General features: G+C 35.7%; 2 protein-coding genes across 9 annotated transcripts in view; one reads left to right on the top strand and one right to left on the bottom strand.

The window, feature by feature from the left end:
- The window catches only part of LOC110377331 (gamma-tubulin complex component 2), a 29,473-nt gene extending 27,189 nt beyond the window's left edge, over positions 1-2,284 (top strand). Inside the window, exons 13-16 of one of the 2 annotated variants that reach the window (XM_021336178.3) lie at positions 289-432; positions 925-1,002; positions 1,578-1,744; positions 1,986-2,284. In XM_021336178.3, coding sequence (XP_021191853.1) covers positions 289-432; positions 925-1,002; positions 1,578-1,744; positions 1,986-2,079 — 483 coding nt within the window. In that variant the 3' untranslated portion in view covers positions 2,080-2,284. The remainder of the gene's footprint in view (positions 1-288; positions 433-924; positions 1,003-1,577; positions 1,745-1,985) is intronic. The other variant, XM_049841060.2, reaches the window with a different exon arrangement.
- A 1,836-nt stretch (positions 2,285-4,120) lies between these two features.
- On the bottom strand, positions 4,121-18,273 carry Drp1 (Dynamin related protein 1). Of its 7 annotated transcripts, none has more exons than XM_021336143.3 (16): positions 18,008-18,273; positions 17,446-17,590; positions 14,323-14,531; positions 13,993-14,203; positions 13,667-13,776; positions 13,110-13,247; positions 12,233-12,473; positions 11,312-11,457; positions 10,672-10,815; positions 9,819-10,001; positions 8,648-8,722; positions 7,953-8,030; positions 7,527-7,650; positions 7,164-7,259; positions 6,330-6,541; positions 4,121-5,790 (listed from the first exon to the last, which is right to left on the bottom strand). In XM_021336143.3, the coding sequence occupies exons 1-16, from the start codon at positions 18,107-18,109 to the stop codon at positions 5,734-5,736; spliced, it is 2,271 nt and encodes a 756-aa protein (XP_021191818.2). In that variant the 5' UTR covers positions 18,110-18,273; the 3' UTR covers positions 4,121-5,733. The 7 variants fall into 7 exon arrangements, with proteins under 7 accessions (XP_021191818.2, XP_021191819.2, XP_021191820.2 ...); XM_021336144.3 differs by having other exon boundaries at positions 9,837-10,001; XM_021336145.3 differs by lacking the exon at positions 8,648-8,722.
- Positions 18,274-18,362: the final 89 nt, after the last annotated feature.

Here is an 18,362-nt window from a genome sequence, read left to right as displayed (position 1 = left end):
ACTGGTAATAAGTTCTGAAAACAAGTTTAATTGCCCAATGCTTTCAAACAATTTTACTGAAAAGTTTTGTCTGTTCATCAGAAGTCAAGATAATAACATATAACTTATTAATATAACATAACTTTAAGCTTTCAGGTAATGCCTCATAAACAAATGCATACATTTTTATAGTTGGGGCCATTTATATTACTTTATTACAATAAATAGTTATAATATTATGTTATCACAATAGTCGAGAAACTCCCGAATTTGTGGCACAGCACTACTAAAAAGATGTTATTTCCTCAGGTTCATAATGTGGATGAGGTGTTGGAGCGTCACAACGACTTCTTAGAGTCGTGCCTCGGCGACTGCATGCTCACCAGCCCGCAGCTGCTGAAGGCAGTCACCACGCTCTGCCTCGTTTGCGTACAGTTCTGCACGTTCATACAGGTATCAAACTTACTCCACTATTATAATACCAGATTGTTAATCATCAACTTTTACACATTTCAGGTAGACGACATTTCAGTTGTCCGTTTCTTTGAGTAGAATACACTTTTCATCGTCATTTTACGTGTTTACTTATAATCAGAAAAAAATGTGATAGAATGCCCTTTCACATAGCTGTCCACTGTAAGGCTAATTTGTTGTACATTAGTGACAGTAGATTCTAAGTATTACTCGAATGCATTCTAGTTATATTATTATGTTTATTCAATATTATGTATGTTTCAAAATCTGGTGAAGGTTTTATTTTATACATGCTGTTAGCAATGTACTTAAGTAATGTATTTTATTTTCTGCAAATTATCTATATTTTATATACTTTGTTATTGATGTTTAGCAAGGCTTTCCAGTGGTTAGTATACCTATATGATTTCTAACATTAATTTATTATTGTATTTTCTTTTAACGCTACCAAATCACGTTAATTGGCAAAAGGAGATGCACAAGTACTTCGTGGACGCAGAGCTTAACAGTATGCTTGGATCGACGTATGACAATACAGACTATAGTGAGGTACATAAAGAGTAGATCAACCGTAACACTAGTGCACTGACGCAAGTAAATAATATCACAAGTATCATAGAACTTCACCGTTGTGAACTATTTGGCAACATGGCGGCCTATCAAACGTCAAATTTCCCGCCAACCACAAACCGCGCTCACTAAACGTGTAATTTGATTGGATTAAACATTTCATATTGCTTCTAAATGGTAAAGGTGTCTATATAACTTTGCACTGAAACTAATGAAAACATCTTGCTTCCATGTAGTATTTGTGATGTATCAAAATCATTAACCTATATTTTCTTATCATTCTTTCATGTATTTCTGTTTTAGACTTTTACAGTGAGTATTATATGGAATATTACGATATCTGACATTTATTTGTCTCAAAACTCTTTTCTCTATCTTATCATCTCTCTTACACAGAAAATAGGTACCTATAATAAATATATGCTTTTTATTTTCTTCTTAGATACCAATATTTTATTGTAGCAACTTAGCAACTTTTAAAAAGTACCCCAAATCCACATTATTACAAAATAAATAATTTCCAAGTATTAAAATATTGATTGCCGCATGTGTAGGACGCGGGTTGTGGGGGTACCACGACCACTGGTTCAGCGGATTCGTTCTCCCGGTCGGTGTCGCGGTACGGACTGCGCTTCACCGCGGCGCTGCTGTCTGTTCTCGCCATTATCGACAGGATGGCCAGAGACAACAATACTAATAAACTGTTGAATATATCTGCGAGGTAAAAACTTTTTCATGTATTAGTCTTAACGAAGCTCAAACTTAATTTTCGCTGGCCACAGAAATATATTGATAGACAGTAAAATATGTCCATAAAGAAGCCATTTTCAACCTACATATATCTGATTTTCCTATTTCAACAGTACCTTTTTGGTAAAAACAATCATAAATTAATTTTACATAGGTATAATGGTTATTTTGTAGCACCGCTTATCTAATGTGTAAAAAACTTTGATTTACAGATTAAACTTCAATACTTATTACGTAAAGCAGTTGGAGAAGTTATGTTCAGATGACAAACTGATGGAAGGCGAGAGGAAGCAGACCGTCTCCTAGCACAGGAACGCGCGTCCGCGCAGGAATCTCGTCACCTCAGTGTGAACACACCCTTGTATCTCAAGATCACCATTCATACTAAATTGTAACTGTAGTTATAGGAAGTACTGCCAGGGAAATAAGTTATTTTTAACATCAGAAGAAAATAAATATTATCCGTATTTTCAATGATAATTTTGTTGCTGGCAGTACAGTGTCTCGTTAAGGTGCGTACGGATTGCGCGTACCCTGGTACGCGTACTCAGTTTACGCGTATCCGGAACGCCTAGTCCATACCTGCAGCTACGCGTTCACTCTTGGGGTACGCGTACCGCGCGAGCCAACTCGCAGCGCGAGCCACCGTCAGTCGGTTTTTGGTCGCGCGTCAAAGTGGACGCACGCGGCCGGCTACGCTATATTTGGACGGCAAAATGAATAAACACGCGTGTTCTTGTCGGAGTCATGGCGAATGACTGGGGCTCGCGGAGCGCTCTGGATCGATTCACCTCGCGTACAGGTTCGCGGCGGTCCGTACAGGAGCTGTACGCGTATCCAATGTACGCGTGGACAGTGTTTCCCAACTACGCGTAATACAGGAACGCGCTATCCGTACGCACCTTTACAAAACAAATTCCAAATAACTTGTTATTCCTAAGTAGCACTTGCCGTCTGGTTATAAGAGTACATGACTTTAGGAGGTCAACACTACCTAATAAATCTTCAACATCACATTAATATAGTGTAATAATTATGCCGTCGCTGTTCTAATGTCTAAAACCATATACTCTCCTGCCACAAAGTACAACTCATAATATAAAAGACGTGTATTTTTACTATTCAAACTTAACAATCTCTATTAATCTCAAAATTTAAAGTAAATGAAATTAATAATGTAATGTAACTGGTTAGTAGATAGGCAATAGTAATAGGCTCCTTGTTGTGCATGTTCTTGGTCACAAATTCGTTCGAAATTACTATTAGAAAGTACAAACAAATAACATTGCATTTAGGGAAGGAATCAGTATTTAAATAGACATAATCAATGTTGTTCCGTGTTTAGATGTTAGATAATGAAAACTAAGTATGTAGCTGTATTCGAAATTATCCAATTGTGGAGTCAACAATACTGGATAGTCCGAAAAGGTTAGAAAATTAAGGAATCTTCAGCACCACGCGTAAGCGGTATAACAGTTGTTTAACACAACTGAAATGTACACATATCTGTGAAATTTTGTTGCGATTAGATATAGACTGGGTAACTAACATATTTTTGATAAAAGTTCACTATTATAGAATTATTTTTACTAACAGAAAAGCCACTCTCATTCCTTGCCACAAGTTTTAAGACACTATGACAAATTAGCAATAGAAAATAGCCATAGAATTATCGAATATAGGACTGTAATAAAATCGTATTCCATAAAATTGTAATCTCCACATCGCTACGTTTTCGCTTCCATGTCGACTTGACAAAGTATATTTATAGTAAGAATTTTACATTTGTTGTTGTTATTGGCTGTGTAATTCAAAACCCCTTATTGTTACATTTAAGTAAATACAATTTGTGCTGTTATTAACGACGTGCCATTGGCTTTGTTTTACAATATTGAATTGTTGAATTAATTTTTGATCCAGTTACTTGTTTTATTAGTGGTCATCACACATATTTTGTAGGTGGATTGATACAAATTCGTAATACTATCTGCAATATATTACGCTCTCTAAATCTGTTATCTAAAGGGATACAATTAAATACCTTCCATATTGTAATGTAGTATGGGCTGTGTATAGTGCATCATACACCTACGTTTTAAATGATATTTTAAATCCCAAACTTATATGAAATCTCAGTATGTTACATGTAAATACCATCGTTATTATTATAATACAATAAACCCAATAACTCAAACATTTCTGTTTAAGTTATATATAACCCTCTCCACTACCTATATATTCCTCTGCTGTTGCTTGCCCTTCCAGTATTTAAGTGAATAGATAATCTCACTGAACTGACACTGCGCCCTGAAACTACTACTTGGCGAGGATGTATAAATCAAAGACATTTTGTCCATGACGATTAATCTATTTTATTAATATTTAACAGACTTTTAAATACAATCTTATTTATGTAACATTCAATTGGTTTCGTTTGATACATAAAGCAAATCACTTTTTGGACTTCAACAATAAATACATCATGTAACATTGGAATACTCACTATGCTAATTCATGATAAAACAAATAAATTATTTTAGAATGGACATGACACAAAATGACTTGAAATCGTGAATGAAATTTGATAACACAGCATGCGAAATTACAAACTAATAAACAAGGAACTATATTAAGATATACTGTAAGGGCAACGCATTGCCTTGTATCAACTTACAATGTAATCAATGTTAAAAAGCCTTGCAAATGGTCACAGACAACTAACTACTTTAAAAAAATAACCAACCAACCCTGTAAATAGGGAAAACAGAATATACATCTAATCAATTCATATTGACTGACTAACACATTCAATCATAATACGAGCGAAACAATTTCATTTATAAGATACAGTAAAACTACTAGGGACAGCCAACTTTTATGGAAATGTCTATATAGCAGACATTACAAGTAATATCACTGCATTAATAACTACGATGTAAATATGCATACACTAAAATGTTAAGCCTACATTATGTGCATGTTATACATTAACATTAGTGAAAATGGTAACTGAAGTCGACAGCGTTTGTGCTACATTTTACAAAGTACCATTGAACAGACTGCGTTGGTTTACTTAAGCTTCGCGCACCATCCTATCAAATGTATTGGCACAATATCGTATAACCGGAATATAAAAGTACAAGTCAGCATATACCAAGAATAATTTACATCAGAATGCATACATGTTTCAGTTCGGAAAGTATCAATAATGCATTGAAGTATTTTAATCCATAGTCGATTTGTAATTAAGTAATAAGCAAGCTTTAATATTTGCAATAGTTATGCATTATGCATATGACTATGGAATTGTGTTATTGCTTCAGTAGAAACTATTGCCAATACTAAACAGCTGAAGCAATTAATAAGAAAACTAAGTTTTCCTTAGGAAAGTGTTTTAAAAACTCATGCTTAGTAAGTACTAGATAAAATGTAAATATAATATCGAAATGCTTTTCAAGAGCACAATATACACATAACAAAGTTTTGAATGAGCAGTCTGATGTCCGAGTCTGATAAAGCACACACGGATTTGAGCCTGAGATATAAAAACAATTTACGCAAATAGAATTTACTAAACGAAACTGATATTACATCGCATAAAATCACCAAATGACAACAATAAGTACTTTCTACAATAAACCTTGCAAAATGACTGAATACTTAATTAAACACATTATTACCTGTATGCGGTGCCATTTTAAAAATGTCCATCTATAACTAACATGCATTTGCTTCTACATTTTCTGCTTTTACTCCGAATTTTTGGTTTACGACAGAATGTCATGAGTATAATATCTAATACATAGCAAAGAGAGCTGCAGAGTTCAAATGATAAAAGCAAATGTATGTGAAAAGTAAGTTAAAAGCCTAATGCACATAATTTACCTAGATTAAAAGGAGTATGTACAGAACAGGAGCTCATATTCACTAATTCACAGACTAGTCTTCCTCCGCTGAACATCACCACATGTGTGTCTCTCGGATCTCACTGATGATCTGCCCGGCACGCTGCAGAGCCTGGAATACAACGAAGAGTTCACATTATTACGGATCGCTTGTGTTAAACAAATTGAAATCTATACTAATATTATAAAGAGGAAAACTTTGTTTGTAATGAATAGGCTCAAAAACTACTGGACCGTTTTTAAAAACTCTTTCACCATTCAAAAGCTACATTATCCACGAGTAACATAGGCTATATTTTATCCCGGTACGGGCAGTAGTTACCACGGGACGCGGGTGAAACCGCGGGAAAACGGCTAGTGTCTGAATAAATTACTAGAATCATCACATAACACTAGTATATGAAATTAAAGATAGAAATATAAATATTTTTATTTTTAAAGAAAGTTTGAGGCAAAACTGAAAGACTTTATGATGAAATTTTAAAGTAATACAATTTATACATCAAAATATCTCACAAAAACTAAATTGGTATGGTATGCCAGAAGTAGACCCCAGAACGGAGTTTAAGTAAAAAATAAAATAATTAGAACTACACAATTAATATTCATCACCTATAAAGTTAAAAATTATAATAATACTGAAGCACTGACCTTGAGCATGTCGGCTGCCTCCTTCCTCCTCTGGGCAATATGTTCCGACTCGTTAAGCATGCTCTCGGCTTGGTCCGACTTATACAAGTGAGTCACCAACTCAGACTGCAGGTTATCCTTCACATAGTTCACTAAGAAATGCATTACAGCCTTCGGCACTGAATCTTGAATCGATTTACGCACTATGTAGAAATAGGACTTGATCAGCCGTTCTGAAAAGAAAGATTATTCATAAGTTTTTTAATATAATTTTGTTGCTGGTTTCTAAAAGGAAGACAGTGTACATACGACACAATCCTTGAACAAACCAACTTAATTGTTATCGTAATGTTAGTAAAATGTGCTAGTAAATTATTTTTTAACGCAACGCTAATGATTCGTGATGGATAGTGGAATGTTAATAAAGTAACGTTTTAAATCATAGATTAACCGTTATTTCCCCGTATCAAAATATTTCACATTATTTAGTAAATTATTATAGAATTTGACACACATGTGCGAGTACAGCTTACGGCAAATAACTTTGCCGCTCCAAAATTTGCTACCAGTGATTGCGCATAAGTCTAACTGTACGACAATAGCAATACTAGGCCTACGCAATGCATCAGGTAGCTGACTTTAGAGGAGCAAAGTTATTTGGCGTGGCTGTGTACGACGTTAGATTGTATTAGTCGAATAAATAATTTGATTAGGGGTTAGTAAAAAAATAGCACTATTAAATGTCAACCCAAAGTAAACAAGCAGCAAGCAAAAATAGTTCGATGGTAGGTGGTCGGAAGTTTAACAGTGAGCAAAATGAGTAAAGCATTTTGTAGATCGCTCCGCTATCCTCACCCACTAAATCACCCATTTGATTCAATTGCATCACGTTGATGCCGTCTACTGTCTCAGTGTTAGGGATTAGGATTGATGGTTCATCGCTCCGCCCACCTAACATCACAAGAAAATACTGTTGAATGATACAATGTTGAGTTAAATGTTTAATGTGACATTGAAAACTATTCTAGCAACGAATTTACGATATTAATTAATACGTGTTATTTGCACTCAAATCCAAATAAATCTAAGTTAGTGAATATGATTGGATATTAAATTCTGTGAGACCATCAATACAGGTGAATTAATTGCGAACATTCCAAGGCTTTCAACCAATGCATGACAAACAAACAAATAAATGAAGGCAGGGATAAAACTTACCGATGACGTCACAATCGTGTTGTTCCCTATCGGAAAGCTTACGAGAAGTCTGGCTCGGTACTTCTGGGAGAAGGTTCACTGGCTTCTGAGGAGTTAGCACTTTGTTCTCCGGTGTGCCGTTTATCTGAAATTAACAATATTCTCTATTATTTATAGAGTAATATATATTTTATGAATTGTGCAATTAAGATGAAAGGTGCGAGAAATACGGGCTGTCCGGATTTGTAAAAAACACGCGTGATTTTATACAGTCAAGAATATTTTATGTTGGTTAATGGGTACTCAAGGTAGAACAAACATGGTTAAGGTGACAAACTCAAAGGCGATCCATTGTATGATGTAGTTAGCTTCACATTGTGCTTATAAATAATAAGAACAACAATTTCAGTGCATTTTCTAAACTACTTATTGATCCATTTCCGTTACCTGTGGAGTTGCTGGAGATTCACTATTATTGCTTGTTGGAGACCTGTTCTCCTGACCATCCGTGATAGCTGGCACATGCTAAAAAGAGAATTTCGTACGTTTAAGGCTACGTTTGTTCAGTCTATTTGTGTTTCCCAAAACTAGCTAAACCCGTAATATTATATTCATGCAAAAATCGACAGAACCAACACAATAAATATTTGCTAAAAAGTTTTTCACACAAAAAACCTTTGCTTTAAACAAAATACCTTTGCTAACTTAGTCAATGGACAAAGTGCGACATTTAATAATTCTATAAGTTTGTCATTAGTGAGAATGTTTACTAATGGAAAGGGTTAGTCAGCAACACGTAAGCGAACTTCAAATGACAACTGTTCTAGTGGCCACATTGCACTAAACTGCACTGGCAAGGTACACTTCATTCGAATAAGAACTTGTCATTTAAACTTCAGTCTTATAGGGTGCGTACATCGATCTTATCCATACGAACTCGTTTAGGAAAACCGTTCAAAGCTAAGGTTTCCAACATAGTTTGCATGGATGAAATCTCGTGCATCCTTAAATAAAGAGAGCCCACATAGTATTCAAAGCTTCACCAATATGATGCCGTCACATGATTTAGTAGGACAATGTGGCTAACATGACTGTATCAGTGTGGCACTAGCCCTCGCTAAATGAGGCGATTATTATTTTACCTTGTGGTGCGATTCCCATACACTTGCCAAGAATACTAGGGTGGACCCTCTTTCACCCATTTGTTGAAGAAATAGCTACAAACAATAATCAGCAATAGTCATTTTTAATTACAAAACAATATTAGTAAGACCAAAAGGGGATAGAAGTGGCTACAAAGTAAATGGTAAATTCAGCAAAATAAAAAGTCAACAGTCTTATAACTGCGATAAAAGTTATGCCAACAAATGCAGGAATACTAATCCATATTGCATCCTATTTGCTATTTTTTGCTACTCATATAAAAAACAGTGTCAGTAATTAATCAAATTACATAACATGCCAGCAACTCTAGACTAGAATGTACAAAATTCTAATTCTACACAGCAACTGCTTTTGAATAATAAACTAACTTTACACTACGTCTATGTTACCATCTACTCCATACAGTGGTCAATCGCCTCAAGTTTTTTGTAAATTTTTGTAAAAACAGTTTAGAATAAATGGTTTTAAAGAGCTATTCTTATCAAGGAGATAATTTGCAATATATTACGATAACAATTAAAAGTAGATTGGATCTTTTATACATATAAAATATAAAAAAATAAGACTGCAAAAAAAAAAAAACAAATAGTGTAGACACACAACGGCACAATTTCGAAGTCCAAAGGTCCTCTTAGAGTTTTCAGCATATTTTATTGTCTCTGCATTGCTGTATAAAATCATCCGACATCCAACTGTAAGGAGTTACACGGTATACTACAACACAACATTTTATAACTTTGCCCCTAAGCAATTTGACGTTTCATGCACATTTTTACAGTTGCGAAACGCGTCGCGGACGACAAGTCAATTTTATTTCAAGTAGCTTATAACCCTGACCATTTTTTGGTGCAGTTAACAGTTGCGGTCAGACAGTACATAGAACAGTTTTTTCTCTTGAAACTGCTCAGTTGTCAACGGCAAAAAACATTCGATATCCCTTATGTAAAGTTGCGCGTTAGGGCGCAGAGTACATATTTAAAATTCGCTTCGGATTCGCGGATCGCGTTGATTCGTCCTCACAGGACGCACCCTCAGTAGTTACTGGCCAAGTCAGGAGGGGCAAAGTTACTCCACGTGAGTGATACTTACCTTATGTTAGTGGCATTAGTTCCCACAGTCACGTGACATAATAACTTAGCTTATATATACTTTGAACATGGCGAATACCGGTGAGGAGGTGGGTCGCGGTGTTTTCTGACGGTACACTGGGGAATGGTCATCCATCAGGCTGTCCGTACTCTTCAGTAGACCGGAGACTAGGGCAGCTTCGCGATGGAAATCTGGGTGTTTGGTGTTGATGTAAGCCAGCTCAATTTGTACTAAGTTCTCCACCTGAAAGTAGTATATGGGCGTTAGAATTGCTTATCGTGGTTCTGTTGTTTTTATATTTTGTCAAAAATAACATATTTTGATAAGAAACTTGAGGTTCACCGCGGGCGGTTAAGTGACTTGATAATTTTAGTTGTACATTTGTGGTTTCCTGAACACTATTCCCTCAGGCACAATTGAATCAATGCTTCAATAAATCCCCTGATAATGATGACTCAGTAAAGCCATACATTGCATTAGACAGAATAGTGCATCGGTACAGAGAGTGTTAAAGGTCGCAACAAGGCTGCACGACGGAAATCATATATGTATGTAGTCTACATTGCTTGTAGCGTACCTCACATGTACAACCACAGTATATTGACACATATGTACTCGGTGTACGGTGAACCGCTAAAGTAATGTTCTAATCACTACATAGTATAAAAGTCACTTTTTCTGTCCCTGTGTATGCTTAAATGTTTGTAACTACGCAACGGATTTTAATGCGGTTTTTTATAGAGTGATAAGAGCATTGCACCCGTGCGAAGCCGGGGCGGGTCGCTAGTACAATATACTTTTGCTAGTACTACGTTAGGACATTAAACTTTGATCCCCGGAATACATAACGATCATTCAGCTCTACCGATGATAGTTGGTTACAATTTTGTTGCTAATTTCCAAAGCTAGTTACCATGGCGTTGGTGGCGGGCAGGCGGGTCCGCAGCAGCTGCGTGACGACGTCGACGATGCGCTGGTGCAGGCGCGGGAAGCGCAGCATCTCCTGCTGCACCTCCGTGCCGCAGTGCTGCACGATGCGCTGCATCTCCTCGTGCACCTGGTACAGTTACGGTATTACTATTGGGAAATAGGCGATACTGCTGAGTTCATAAGGGTGCGTCTACACGGTGCATGTAGCTGGCTTGACCCGCGCTTTTTTTAAATGTATGTAACCTACGCACGTGTCCCAACATGCGCAAGCTACTTGAACCCTAAAGTCTAAGTCAAATTTTTTTGACTAGTTGTATGATGTGTGAAATGTAGATTAGTTTCGTATAAAAAGATTGTTTGGTCGTAGAGAGTGATTTAATGAAACAATAAATAAATACAACAATTTTGCAGCGAACATGTTTTGAACTTGTTAGAACAAACAGTTCCATAGGCGAAATAAATAGGTTAATTATGCGTGTGACTTAATTATTATCTAGAGAGTTCTTATTATTATCACAGAAGTGAAATTAACTGCTACATACATTTTGGAGGATTTCTAAGTGCTATAGCTTGCTTTACTCATCTAAGTATAACGATTAATTATTAATTAGATGTTACTGTACCAGTTCCACACAACGTAGAGAAGGATCTTCGAGCCTTCTGATCTGCCTCTTGACGAGCAGTTCGAACGACACCTCGGGAACGAACAGGGCTGGCCTTGGACCCGTGGCGTTACGGATCGCGGTTAGAATGTCCATGCGCGTCAAACCTAAATAAAAAATAATAATTTTTTAACTGTACTTTTGAAACAACTTTACCCCTTGAAAGTTGGATACTATGAAACTGCTCAACAGCAAAAATATATGCCTCAAAATATAGTCATCATATTGCTGCTACCTTAATGATTGCAAAGTTATGTGACTTAAAGTAAGCGTGTGTTGTAGTGGAATTCAAGTAATTTTTGTGTTTTAAACAAGTGTTTGCTTCTGTTATTTTAAGGTTTAAATTAACTCAATTCAGCATCATCGGAAAATTATTATACCTTAGTCCGAAAATTTTCGTGACAATACGAAATAAAAACATTGTTTCAAAATAGTGTTGACCACGATGACCTAAGTTATCCGAAAACGCAGATAAGTCGTAGCCCCGAAAATGACTCACGAGTCTTTCTTTTATCATTAGCTGAGATTTACGCAAGGGAACTCCGTACTATACTATAAAGATAACGTTACGTTACAAACAAAAGCATTTTCTACTAATGTACGTAATGCCTTCAACAATGATGCATTGTGTGGCACTGTGACATGATAGGGAAATTCTTATAATCTCGCATGAGCATTTTATCGTCGAGTTTTAGACGAGTCACACAATGATTAGTTTAAAATGTGTCTGTCATTCTGCATGGCAGCACTATAAACATTCCTCGCGTTATCAGAATTTCTAAAATGAGCATTTCATTTATCTACATCTGCGGCATTCTTCATGGAATTAATTGACGTGTTCTAAAGCACGCATTGTATGCGCTGGAAGGCAAAACAACTCACCGACTAAAGGATGTATCGAATCCAAGGTGCGTCCGAACGTCTCGTGGAAAATATAGCATATTCTGGCGCCACCACACAGTTCCGTGGTCTCAATGTTCCTGGCCGTGCCCTCGATGGTAGAACAGTAAGCACTCGCGAATTTCGTAATGATCTGCAGTAGAGTCTGCGACTTATCCGAAACATCTTCCCCGTACGAGTTGAGAAGAGATTGGAATTGTGAGATCATTACGTTGACACGCACCTGTCATAATAAGAACAAAGGCATTTACAATTTGTACGACAATCTTTACTAATGAGAAAGCAACTCTGTCTGTCCATCTTTCGCGCTTTCTCGCATTACTAAACCGATGTACCTAAATGATTTTTTTTACGCAGATAGTCTAGCTAGATCCTGAAAAACGACTTAGGTTATCAGTGTTCTCGAAACGCGGGTGAAACCGCGGCGTTTTATTGCATAACAGAACTAAAATATATTCTTCCTTCTACGCAAAATTCACATAAGATAAAGTTTAATCGTCCGTCAAGCGTAAGTGATTATCTTGACTTCGACAATTTTGAGATAATATACTTTTGTATTAGATATCATAGCCCACATTTTGATGTTCTATCAATCTGATTATAAGTAGCTATGTCATGTTGCTCAAAGTTTATTACATTGGCAGACTGTCAATTTATGTTACTAAGAATTTATAGCATTGCTGTATTCATTAGCATGCAACAAGAGCATTTTATAAACACAACTATGCGACCCACATTCGAATTATTTAATAATTGCCTAAATTGGCCTCTTGACATTGAAAAACAAGAACAGAAAAGTAAATCAATGTGCCAAGTACATACATAATGTGTCTTTGTTGCAAGCAATCACGATAATTACCTTTAATTCCGGTAGGCAATCCCTAATATGGTGCATCAGTAGTCTGTTCAAGGTCTTTGCCAAGTGCGGCGTGCCGTTGCGTGTGGCAATGGTAGGATATTTCCTTTGCAGATACGTTGCTTCATCTTTCAGCGCGTCCTGATTGTAAAACAATTAGAAAACAACAGATTAATTATCGCGATTATCAATACTACGAGCAGATAATGAGTATATCCTGTATGGATTTTTATTTGTATCACAGTAAAAAATGAAATTGATGACAATGAGTATTACAGAATAGCGAGTCAGTATTATGTATAGTATAATCTGCAAACTTATTGTTCTCAGTAATAAAGTAGGAAAAATAAATGTTGAAATATTAAATCTCGTTTGCATGAGATGGTATAGTAGTAGATACCTACAATACAAATCGAGTTGTAGCCAAATGCATTGAATACAATTTCGATTTCCTAGCCAAACATTGGCACAGGAAATCAATAGGCATGATGACATACATATATCGCTCTGTATGTTATTGAACAGTTAAAAGACGTGATATAAATTGGTAGATAATTTACCCCAATAGATTTCTTATCAATAATGTCTTGTTGTGATCTGTTGACGACTCCGATTATGCCAAGTTTAACGGGAATGACGCGGCCGCAGAGGATGTCTATTGCATCAGTTCCTGAAATAAATTACTATTTTAGTAACTTTCATTGCTCCAAGGAGTTCTCGGTATTTTATCATGAAACTAGTTGTTCCGTTATAGTTACGAAAGATAATTATCTGAAATCAAAATTGAAAGATAATTTGATATTTTTACATTTTTTTTGTATATCACTTGACCAGCTTTTAACCCTAATACCTTGGCCAATTATACTAAAACTAATAGTTAAATTACCTGCATCCATGAGATCAAGCTTTGTCACCACAGCGAGAGTTCGTCTACCATCCGGATCAACCTCTTTAGACATCTTAATGGCCTCACTAGTAGCCATGTCAGTATTAGCGGCTGTCACTGCCAGAATTATGGAGTTTGGATTGGAAATGTATTTTATAATCAGATTCCTAATTTGATTTTCAATATCTTCAGGCTGATCACCTATTGGTACCTAGTAAAAAAAGGAATAAATACATTTTTTTTTTCAGTTTTTCAGCTGTTTATTAGCTTCTAAACAAACTATGAAGTGATTCCATTACAATACATATTAGCCGGCCAGTAATTATTTACCTTGGTGATACCAGGGAGATCTACCAATGTGAGATTGACTACTCTGGTTGAGAATATCTTCAGACTTATGGGCTCTGGACAGATACCCTTGTTGCTGCCCGCCATGCGGTCGGTTTCCCGCTCGATTTCCTGTCTCATCTGATCGAAATCTGAATAGATCTTGTCTTTGGTGTGCAGGAATTTTCCCCATTCTTCTAGGTTTACAGTACCTTTAACAATAGAGAAAATGGTATAAGCTTTGCAATGTGATATTATTAAATGAGAATGCTCTTAAATGTTCAAGTATGAAGGGAGATTATTCGCTCTGGTTCCATTAAGACACTACATAAAATGTTGATATGTATTAGACACAAGATTTTTTTAATGATTATCACACTTCTTGCATACTTGCAAAGTAATTATTTCATGCTATGAAGATACACATTATACAATTATATCAAGACAGGTTCATAAATATGTTGTGAATTTTGCAATGGGATATTACTAAATGAGAATGCTCTTAAGTGTTCAAGTATGAAGGGAGATTATTCAATCTGGTTCTATTAAGACAGTACATAAAATGTTGATATGTATTAGACACAAGATTTTATTTATGATTATCACACTTCTTGCATACCTACAAAGTAATTATCTCATGCTATGAAGATACACATTATACAATTATATCAAGACAGGTTCATAAATATGTTATGAAGTTGGCAAGCTCAAGGACTTCTGATGAAACATACAACATATTCAGTTATTAATTATTAAGTCTCTCATGTCATTAGATTTTAGTTAGTTTAGTTAGTTAGTTACAGCCTATTTATCGTCCCACTGCTGGGCACAGGCCTCCTCTCACACGGAGAAGGATTGAGCATTAATCACCACGCTTGCTCAATGCGGATGGTGGCCTAGTGGGCAAAGAACCAACCTCTCGAGTATGAGGGCGCGGGTTCGAATCCAGGTCAGGCAAGTACCAATGCAACTTTTCTAAGTTTGTATGTACTTTCTAAGTATATCTTAGACACCAATGGCTGATAAAAAGGTGAAGGAAAACATCTTGAGGAAACCTGGACTATATAGTCTGAAATCACCATTAGATTTAATATTTTTTATTTAGCTTAAGGAAATACTACAATGAAATGGAACAAGGCAAATCAAACATGTAGTAGGAACATGCACATACAAATTATTACATTTAATATTTAGTACAGACCTGAAGTAAATTTTTGGGAAAGTTGAGCTATTGGATTCCACAGTGATGTCTCTGTACTCTGCTTTCTTAGCACTAGCAATACATTTATAAATAAAAATACAATACTAATTAGCCTTCTACCTTGTTACACAGATACTTGGCTACATTCACAATGGTAACACATACTTGAATAGATACTGGGAATCTGAAACCTACTCCCCCAATTTTATTAATTTGAAACCTAAAAGACATAGCTTAAAAAAGCTATCCTTAAGTACATTTCTTAATGAAATAATTCAATAAACTCTTCTATAAAGAATAAATGAAAATCTCCCTTTATGACAGAAAAAATTATCACTGCATTGTAATAAAACTCCAATGAGAAAAAATACCAATGCCTAGTATCTAATTGTAATAAATAAATGTGACATTGAAAACCACATTGTTATCAATTGATTATATTCTAGGAGAGTAATGCTCTATTAAACTGATGACATTGAGTGTGACACTCAACCACACAAAAGATACTTTTATTGGGCATGTATTTAACGCGGCGACTAAGTAAAACGAATATAGGTTTAAAAAAATAATAGAGTGGGTACCATTTATCTATTTATATATTTACCAATGGGTTGGCAGCTAATAAGGAGTATCATAATAAGTAAAAGGTAGCATATTAAAAAATCAGCGATGAGGTCCGTTTTAATTTAAACTAGCATCAAGTTTTTCTTTTGGCAACTGAATTAATATCTAAGCGAAAACTTAATGATGACAATAAAATAGAAAATGGGCATTCATAATTAATACAAATCAGGTTCTATTTAAAATTGTTTGGGTGAAGAATAAATATAAAATAGCTCATATTATAAATTAATTGTGCGACTTTTTAATAGCTTTAAATAAACTCTAAAATGGCATGAAGAAAAAATATTTTGCGGCTGTTATTTTCAAAATTATAGGTGAATAGCATGGAAGTAAGCATGCAACATGCAGCAAGCATGACTTCTGTCACGGCTCCGGCGCTGCGGGGCTCCGGCGGTCCCATGCGAGCTTATCGTCGCAGCTTCGGCTTGCTGGCCGGCAATGCCGGCCAGCCTCAGCCGCGGCAGCGAGCGTTAAAACTACCTGCGCCTCAGCTCGCAGGCCGCCTCGCCCCTCCGCGCCTACGTGGTTTTGAATTGCACTCTAGGGGTAGGGCAGACAAGACTACGTGGAGTCGGTTTTGCAGCGATTCGTTTTCGTCACTAACTTCAATTTTTAATACAATGTTTTTTTTAATTGAAGGTTATAAATGGCAATATGCTAAATAAAATGAATCCAAATTAAATTCTACCATCTTCATAGTGCGCCAAGTGAGATAATATCACCGCACCTTCGCCGTTTTCATGAAATTATGATAACAAAATATTAATAATTAACTCTTATTCCTTTTTATTGTACTCCTTTTAATATTTAGAGCTATCCACAAAGCGAAGCCTGAAACTGGGTTTTTAGTCGGCACGAAATAGTTGGTAATATATTATCTTTGCCACCCAACTAACATTATTAGTCGCCAAGTCATTATAAATAGCTCCCCACCTAATATTTCAATTCACTAGTATAGTTTATTTGCTACCCAAACGCAGCTGCTAGTTTTTAGTTTTTATAACACCCTTAATTTTGAACCTTACATATTATAATAGTCGCGAAAATATTAAATCGCTGGCAAGTTATTTTATTTGTTGCAAACATTTGTCGACTTTTAAGTTATTAGTCACCCGGAAAATAATAAGCCCTTTTATTGTGGTTTTTTGATTGCTGAATGTATCATAGAAAAAACTGTGTCCTTAGTCTTGATTTCATACAATCTTTGATTTAATACATCTTGCACAAAAAAATTATTAGTTTTTCTCAAAATAAAAGTATTGCTACTTTATTCTAAAGTCGTATTATTTTCATAGACTCACCTTCTTCAGCCGAGCGATGTTCCTTACTATCCTTAGGGCTGTATACTAGTTGTAGCACAAGAGGACGCCTGGTCACAATCCCCGGTCCTCGAGGGAGGAAAGAACGTCCAACTAGACTTTCAATAACCGAACTTTTTCCAGAGCTCTGTTAAAAAAAAAAATAATGAAGCAGATAATGATATTGCTATTAGAAAAAGAAACTATATAAAATTGGAATATTGCTTGTACAGATTTTTTATTTACATCTATAATAGAAACTGCATGATGTCATTGATGTTTTTATTGATTTTAAATTAGAAGAGTGACTACGCGCGATGTAGTATCTGTCAAATCATATTTATGCAGTCGGCTTCAGTAACTGTAAATAGGGAATTCGGGAGTGCGGTCTTGGTCAATGACAGCTGAGTTCAATTGAATAGAATGGGGACAAAGAACTCCGCTGACACCTTTACATAACCATTACAGATAAATCATCAACAGGAAATTCATTGAGTGCACATTCCTTTGATTCTAAAACCATTAATGTACAAATATAGTTAAAAATTTAAACATATAAGGTTACCTGAGTTCCTAAAACTACGATTTGAGGTAATTGGATGGCATCAGCTCCGACTGTATTAAAAACGTCTTGCAACTTATTAATAACTGGGATAAGCGCTTCCATAGTTAGCTACAGAATCTAACGTACACAAAAATTATATATCAATAACCCACGATGGTTTTATGTAATACGAAAAGATTAATTTTATCAAATATCAAAACAGACAAACCAACCGGTGAAAGTCGGCCATATTGATTTGATTTGACCACCCGCGCCCCGCCACTGGCCGTTAATCTTTTAGTGATGGATTCTTAGTAATACTAATGAATTTTACATGTCATGCTGAACGAAGTCATAAAATGTAATTTACAGTTAC

Source organism: Helicoverpa armigera, chromosome 10 (assembly GCF_030705265.1).
Source record: "Helicoverpa armigera isolate CAAS_96S chromosome 10, ASM3070526v1, whole genome shotgun sequence".
Taxonomy (NCBI): domain Eukaryota; kingdom Metazoa; phylum Arthropoda; class Insecta; order Lepidoptera; family Noctuidae; genus Helicoverpa; species Helicoverpa armigera.
Note: the sequence above shows the minus strand (reverse complement) of the source record. Positions and strands in the feature narration are given on the sequence as shown.